Raw genomic sequence first — 8,338 nt, 5'->3', positions numbered from 1 at the left:
TCCAACCCCCCATTTTTTCCATATCTCACCCATGACAAATACTTTTTTGGTTAATTTGTGCAATTGATAGGATTTTCTTTCTTTTTTTTCAGACAAAAAAACAAAGGGCAATCTTTGCCCTGCTGGTCTGTTTCCATGGAGTGTTTGGAATAATCAGAGCACTTGATTGTCAGAATAAAGGCTCTTTTGCAGGGGTAAAAAGTAAAGTCTCCTCTGTCAAGCTCAAATCCTGGTGACTTCATGGACATGCCCATATAATTTTCTTAGCAACAAAATAAACATGGTTTGCCACTGCTTTCTTCTGTGATGTTTCTATGTCCAGTATAGGCTACAGCCCTGGGAATCCCTGGTGGTCTCCTATCCAAGCTAGTAAGATGGAGTGATTAAGGATTAGAATGTGGGAATGTGGGTTCTAACCCATCCTCAACCATGGAAGCTCATTAGCCAACTTTGAGCCAGTTTCTCTCTCTCTCTCTCTGTTAACAACCTGCATCGTAGAGTGGTTGTTGTGGGGATAACATAAGGGATGATGATCATCTGGCTGACTTGGGCTGGAAAAAAGGGGGGTCATAAATAAGTTTTGATCCTGATGAGCTTTTCTGAGATCTACAGCCAGGTCTAGGAATACTTGGGCAAGGGCAAGGGCAAGGGCAGAAACTGAGCAGAGGTTCACCATCCGAATGGGATCAGTAGCTTCATTCAGGACATTAGAATTGGGCAACTTATTTCAGTATTTTATGTTTCCCACACACTTTCATGTACTGGGTTATTGATATCTGTTTATTAAGAAAACACCTTTGGAGACAGTTTCCATTTAGAAGAAAAGGATGTTTCTTTTAATTGCATCCCATGTTTTTTAAAAGGGGACGCAGTGGCGCAGCGGCTTAATGACGCTGAAAGTTGCTGGCCAGAAATGGTCGACGCTTCAGCGGTTCGAGTCTAGCCTTCGCGTTAGCAGGGTGAGCTCCTGTTTCCTCCCCAGTTCCTGTCAACCCAACAGTTTGAAAACTCACGTGAGTAGATAAATGGGGACTCTCACTCCGGTGGGAGGAAAAATGCTAGCGGCACCTTGCAAAAAGGAGTCGGGAGCAGTTGCCGGTAAGCCCGAAAAGGGCGTGAAGCAAAGGAAACCCCGCCTCCTGTGCTCGCCAGCTGGGCTCTGCTCTAGGAAGGAGGCCCTGGCAAAACCACTTCCGAAACACCTTGCCTTGAAAACTGCAAAGGACTTGTCCAAAGCAGTCACTACAGAGTCGGTAACGACTGAACGCAGATTTTTTTTTTAAAAAAAAGTTTTTTACAGTGTTTTTTTGCCACAGAAGCCTGAAATGCCTCCCTGGAGTCTCCCATGTACAATGTAAGATCCCTCTGCCAAGAATGCCACGATCCTGGCTGCTTTCTACAGCTTTTACTTCCATTATACAAGAAGTTGCAGACAAACTTGTCATCGCACTGAGTTGAAATACAGATACTCTGCAGGCTTCCCGCTTCTTCCAGGCCTCCTTTAAACAGCGAACTCCCTTCCCCCGGGGAAGAGGCATCCATTGGCCAGAAGAACCGAGATTCCTATCTGGCGACCACGAAGGGCTTCCCTCTAAACCTCGGCTGGCAAGATGGGCTGCCCAGCTGCAGCTGGAAAAACTTTCTCCGTCTCTCAACGGAAGTGGAGGCGGTGGAAGACCGGCAGAGTAGCGAAGCCGCCCCAAGGAGGCTTCGGGGGCAGAGGGCCCCGGAGTGGAGTAGGGTGGGGTGGGGCGGGCGGGCAGCCAGCTGAGCCAAGCTGCTCTTGCTGCCCAGCCGGCTAACTACCCAGGCGACCACCCGTCCTTCCACCGCAGTAGTCCAGCGCGAAAACCAGCGCAGCACTCGCCTTTTGGAGGGAGAGGCGGGTGGGAGCGGAGAGTCGCGGAGTGGCAGGCGCGCCGTCCAATGGGAAGGCACCAGGACGACCACGGGGGCCGAACGAGGGCTGGTGGCGTGCAAGCTGCAGCTCCCCAGCCATTCAGTAGAGGGGGACGCGAGCCTGCTGGGAGGGCGCCGCCGCGGCTACTTAAGGATCACTGCCGCCGCCGCTTTTTGGTTCCGACCGCGTCGACCTCCCCGCAGCCTGCTCCGTGGCTCTGGGGTCTCGGGGGCCGGGCGAGAAGTGGCTCTCGTCCAAAGTCTCGATGGACTTGCGATGGAGCGTCATCACCTGAACGCTGCGGAGCCGACGGGGGCTTCTGCCGCTGGTGCAGAGAGGCCGGCTTCTGCTCCGCTTCTCTTCCTGCAGCATCGCGGGCTTAGCGGACGTCGGGGAGCAGCCGCGATGGGCAGTCGGCAGCTCGGAGCAGGAATATTCAGCGACCCTTTCGCGTCGCCTTAGCGGCGGCGCTTCTCACGCCGCCTCGACCGCTGCCTCGCTCAGCACCCCAGACCCTCGTCCGCGCGGCAGGGCAAGCCAAGCTTCGCCGAGCGTGCCGGAGTTGATGGTCGTGGGCTTCCCCGCAATGCCCTTTCTCGGGAATCGGGGGCTCCGCGACCTCTGAAAGTTTGCCCGCTGCCCCGATTCTGCCTCCGGACCTCGCCGGGCGCTTGGCTGCTGAGCGGAAAGTCCCCGGCTGCGCGGAAGGACGGAGGAACGGCGAAGTCCTCTCCTGGGATGATGCATTAACTTGGTGCAGAGGAGTCCCCTTCCGCCGGCTTGCGCTGGATCGACGCTTGTCTAGGGAAGCCACTGGGTCGATGGAAGGTAGGAAGGACGGGAAGTCCTGAACCCCGACGGTAGGCAAGCGGGCAGGAGCAGGACGCTGGGCCTCCAGGGAAGCCGGCGGGATGTCCTTCTTGCTGAGAGGAAAGTGCCGGGACATCCGGCCCCACCTCGACCAGTTCGCTGTCGGAAGCATTTGCCTGTGATGTGCCCCAGCCTGGCAACATGAAGGTGTTCCGCAGGAAGGCTCTGGTGCTCTGCTTGGGCTACCTGCTGCTGCTGCTGCTGACTATGCTCAACTTGCTGGACTACAAGTGGCACAAGGGGCCGCAGCAGTGTAGTGGCCCCTCGCCTGCCCGGCGCACAACCTATCCGCAGCAGCTGCCTTATTATGCCTCCCAGTCCCGGTCAGACACACGGGCCCTCTATGGGCCTCCCGTGCCCCTTGCCCGCAAGCGGCAGCTGGTCTATGTTTTCACCACGTGGCGTTCAGGTTCGTCCTTCTTTGGGGAGCTCTTCAACCAGAACCCAGAGGTCTTCTTTCTTTATGAGCCTGTGTGGCACGTATGGCAGAAGTTGTACCCAGGAGATGCCGTTTCCCTGCAAGGCGCAGCTCGCGACATGTTGAGTTCCCTCTACCGCTGTGACCTCTCTGTCTTCCAGCTCTACAGCACTGCAGGGGCAGGGAAGAATCTCACCACCTTGGGCATCTTTGGCGCAGCCACCAACAAGGTGATCTGCTCCTCACCCCTCTGCCCAGCTTACCACAAGCAAACTGTGGGCATGGTGGATGACAAGTTATGCAAGAAGTGCCCGCCGCGACAGCTCAGTCTTTTGCAGGAGGAGTGCCTCAGGTACCACACTTTAGTTATCAAAGGTGTGCGGGTCTTTGACATTGCGGTTTTAGCACCACTCATCCAAGACCCATTCCTGGCTCTCAAAGTTATCCACCTAGTCAGGGATCCCCGGGCTGTGGCTAATTCCAGGATCAAATCCCGCCATGGGCTCATCCGTGAGAGCTTACAGGTGGTGAGGAGCAGGGATCCCCGCATCCATCGAATGCCATTCCTGGATGCAGGCCACAAGCTGAACAGCAAGAAGGAGGGGGGAGGTGGCTCAGATTACCATGCCTTAGGTGCTATGGAAGTGATCTGTGGCAGCATGGCAAAGACCTTGCAAACGGCTTTGCACCCACCCGACTGGCTGAAGGGGAATTATATGGCTGTCCGGTACGAGGACCTGGTTGTGGACCCCATCAAGACTTTGCGGCAGGTCTATGGATTTGTCAACTTAGTGGTGAGCCCAGAGATGGAAAAGTTTGCCCTCAATATGACGAGTGGACCCGGGTACTCTTTCAAACCTTTTGTGGTCTCTGCCAGGAATGCTAGCCAGGCAGTTAATGCCTGGAGGACCGCATTAAGCTTTCATCAGATTAAGCAAGTGGAAGAGTTTTGCCATCAGCCCATGGCAATCCTAGGCTATGAGAAAGCCAGTAGCCCAGAAGAAGTAAAGGACCTTAGCAAAACCTTGCTCAGGAAGCCAAGACTGTGAAAAGGATGTGTGCCTTTCGACAGATAGGAACCTACAGAGAGAGCCATCTGCAACCTTCCAGTTATATTGGCATAAGAGAGGGAGAATACAAAATACAGCTTTTTCTTAAAGACATATTGTTCATTTCGCTTCTTCAGAGACTACTAAGAATTATACACATTCACATTTTTTGCATTGCTCAGCTATATAATTTAAACACACACAGTGACTTTAGTAAGTATTTGTAAGACTCCTTTTTCCCTCCGGAAGTTCAAGGCACATGATTCAGCACATACCAGAATCTTAACATACTTGTTGTGATAGTAATCATGAGGGATTTGCGCATTTGTGGTGAGGGTTGGGTGGCATCTGAGGTAAGGGACTAATCAGTAAAACAAGATTCAGAGCACTGAACTTTTGTATAAATGTTTAAATGTAATGAAGAAATTAATAAAAGATGCTCATTTTACAGTGACTTGATTGTACATACATATATATATATATGCATAGACTGATGATGCTTATAATGAAAGTCCTTTAGCTGTACAGCTGATTGTCAGCAAGAATGCTGCTTTTACTTTCTTGAAAAAAGCTGAATGGCTTCTTGTTTTTACCCTCCATATGAAAGATAAAAAATTGATAAGCAGCATTACAAATATCTGTGGATGGAAAGAAATCGTTTCCCATTCAGAAAGACCTGGGTTGAAAAACATTACTTAAAACAGCAATTTTACGTCCTTCTGTCACATTGTAGCAAAAATCACAGAGTTTTGTTGCACCTTAAAGGACAACCAATTTATTATGGCATAAACTTTTCATCAGATTCCTGAATTGTTTTCCTGTTAAAACTTTACAACTGTAAACAGGGAGGTCAAGAGGGAGATGGTGTGGAGTGTGTCTGTCTTACTTATTGTGCTACTTACCTAAGTAATAGTGGCCATTCTCAAAAGAATTGTTAAGGATAACACAAGGCAGTCTTGTTTTAATCAGCTTTGTTTTTAAGTTTGGGAGCTACCGTACATACAAAGTATGCAAGTACACATATTTTAAATATGTTATGAATATAAATGGAAATAGCCATACATTTATTTCTGGTAAAGCATTGTTAGAGAAGTATAAAAAGGAAGCAGAGCGTCATGCAGTATGCCAGAATGATAACATTAACACAGTGCGGTGAAACAATTTTTTCTTCCTTGTGATCAAAAACCTTAGTCTTCAGAAAGAGTTTATGGTGATGCCTCTGGGCTCTTAACACATAGACAATCTCGTGGTATTTGATAAACTATGATATGTTCAGTGCTTTATTATTTGCTGTAGAAGCCTAGGCTCAGAAAATCTAAAATTATGTGTTTTTAAGGCAAGATTATGGTGCTATGTCACTATTCTCCCAAGTTGTTTTTTTCTTTTTAAACAAAATAATTGATAACAAGTTCTGGTTGCAGTTCTGGGGTTTGAATGGATCTTACTGGTTTTCTTTCTAAATCACTGAGAGAATGAAATAACTTTTTTTTTTAACGCCTCAGTGTGGCCTGTAGGAACTGTGCTTTAGAACCACAGAGCAGATTTTGCAAGAAAAGATAAAGAAAAATACAAGGCTATTTGTATGGGCAGTATCGTAATGATGAACAATGTATATGAATGCTGTGATGCTTATTATTCTAGGACAGTATTTTTCAACTTGGCAACTTGAAGATGTGTGGACTTCAACTCCCAGAATTCTAACAATTGAAGTCCACACATCTTCAAGTTGCCGAGTTTGAAAAACACTGTTCTAGAACCTTAATCAAAAGAAACACAGGTTTTAGAGCTTAATGCTAATACATTTGTAACAAAATACCTGCTGCTAAGAAGCAAATGCTATCTAAGGCTCCAGTTCTGTGTTGGCTTAGGGATAAGCTTCATTGAACTCAGAATATTTAAGATTTGGCAATAAATTAATCAGTATACTTCACCAAGGAAAGCAGAAGATACACTCGATATTGATAATGTTTTAATGATCTTCCTAACATTGAATAGAGCATTATTATTGGCTCATGAGCAGTTGTTAAGCAAGATTACATGCCAGTGGCACTTATTTTCTCTCTCTGTGTATAGAAAGCTTGGAAACTTTGAAAATGGCTCTGGGGATGCCCAGTAGTGGATTCAAGAATTAATTATCAACAACATGTATCTTAATTGGATTGTCCTAACAGCAAAACTAAATGTTACTGCATCAGAATTTTAGATTTGAATTAAAGGGTACTCCAGGCTTAGCATCTTGGGCTGTTTGCCATGGTTCATTTAATTCCATCCTTGAAGGCAATGCCGGCTTTTAGATGTTTAAGATTGCTATTATCGAGGAGTAAGGATTGTGGAAGTCAGTGGAATTTACCCCTCTGTAGAACTAGAATTGCCTGTATTGTTTTTTCTCCCTCTCCTCATCTGCTATTTCATTAAGTGCCTTCTTCTGAAGCCTGTGTCCTATTCTCCTGTTTTAATTAGGGAGGTGAGCTACTTCTGCAGAAATTGTAATTCCGTTTTTTTTCCTAAGGAATAAATGCAGACTGCTTTGCCAAGGACAGGAGCTTTTTGATCTTGCTGAGTTAAGAGTTAGTGTTCAAATTAGTTTTCGGGCTTTGTTCTGCCTGCAGTTGCAGTGCTTAGGACCATACCTCACCCATCTCTTTTTGTCAGGAGTAGGTACTAAAATTCAAGGGTCAACCATATTCTGTAGACCAGTGTTTCTCAACCTGGGCCACTTGAAGATGTGTGGACTTCAACTCCCAGAATTCCCCAGCCAGCCACTGGCTGGGGAATTCTGGGAGTTGAAGTCCACACATCTTCAAGTGGCCCAGGTTGAGAAACACTGCTATAGACTATGGAAAAGACATTGTCAACAACTCTAATCTACATTTTTGAAATGTATTCTCATCTTTAATAGTTGAAAACAACCAGACCTCTGACTGTAACATTTTATTACTGGACCTTGGTGAATGAAGAAAACTAAATGAGAAAAGTTATTTATGGAAATGATCATGGGAGGGGAAATGATAGGACATAGTCAATCAGCACTTTAGCCCAGGCAGCATCTTAACATAATATTGGGCACTTTACCACAAGGCTTCTGCATGAGTTTGAAATAGGCTGAGAACTTTTGTGATCCTACAGCTTTGGTAGTGTTCCAGAATGGAGTCTCCATTTCAGCTCAAATGGTGTATTTGAAATTGCAGTAAATTGCACTCAGTGTTTTTGCATACTACCAGACAAATGCATACCATATGAAGAAAGGATATGGGTGGTAGTTGCAAATCATTTTCCTTTTGTATAAAGTGAGGATAGGACTCTGAGTCTTTGCTATTTTTTTCTCAGCACGGCAAGATCAGTGGGGGAAAAATGATTTCCAAACTTCTATTGAGGAATTGAGGAACAGAAACAATGGCAGCGAGGATGTGCCCACTGAGAAGCAGCATTCCCCCAAAAGCTTAGCTGCTTACAAAAGAGCCAGCAGAGATGAGATCAAGTAGTCCTCTCTTGGGCTATTGTTCCAAAACTTGAACCTTGTACCTATTTACATTTTTATCAGTACTGGAGAGCCATGAAACAGGGCATTAGCAGTCAGTCACGATGTTTGTTCAGGTTTGTATGAAAACATTACAACATATTATGTTATACAGGGAATATTCTGCTGATTCTACTGTTCATCTGGAATGAACTTCTGTGCAATCAGCACGGACAAAAAAGCTGCTACAGGTTTGTATCATGTGACCTGATGCATTGAATAAATAACCAGATTCCCAAACAAAGGCCTGTGAAACCTATAGAAGTGCCTTAGTGCATGTGTTGTCTCCTTGATATTGTTGTCCGCCATGTCCTCATAGGAAGTTTCATTTTTCCTTGTAAAGAAAAGGATATTTGGCCAGCCTAGAACTGTTTCGCTTGTAACTTCTGGACAGTCTATGGAAATTTCCATTTCTGCACTTGAGTTAAAATACTGAAGTTCATTCCAGGTCCTGAAATGGGAAAAAGATGCAAAAAGAGCTTCATTCCAAAATGACTTTTGTATGGCTTTTAAGCTGCTGTTATTGGAGATCATAGTCCTCCCTTCCATTCACACTCTTCTAGTTTGCTCTAGGGGTTCTGACC

The 8,338-nt window shown here is 46.3% G+C and overlaps 1 protein-coding gene across 1 annotated transcript; it reads left to right on the top strand.

Annotated features, from left to right (window-relative positions):
* Positions 1-1,862: 1,862 nt before the first annotated feature.
* Positions 1,863-4,683, top strand: CHST2 (carbohydrate sulfotransferase 2). The gene has a single exon (XM_007438153.4). The coding sequence runs from the start codon at positions 2,912-2,914 to the stop codon at positions 4,235-4,237; it is 1,326 nt and encodes a 441-aa protein (XP_007438215.1). The 5' UTR covers positions 1,863-2,911; the 3' UTR covers positions 4,238-4,683.
* Positions 4,684-8,338: the final 3,655 nt, after the last annotated feature.

This window comes from Python bivittatus, unplaced genomic scaffold (genome assembly GCF_059951505.1).
Source record: "Python bivittatus isolate LINGU-HERP-01145 unplaced genomic scaffold, Pbiv_v1 ctg000980_np1212, whole genome shotgun sequence".
NCBI classification, from domain to species: Eukaryota; Metazoa; Chordata; class Lepidosauria; order Squamata; family Pythonidae; genus Python; species Python bivittatus.
This window is presented reverse-complemented; position numbering and strand designations above follow the sequence as displayed.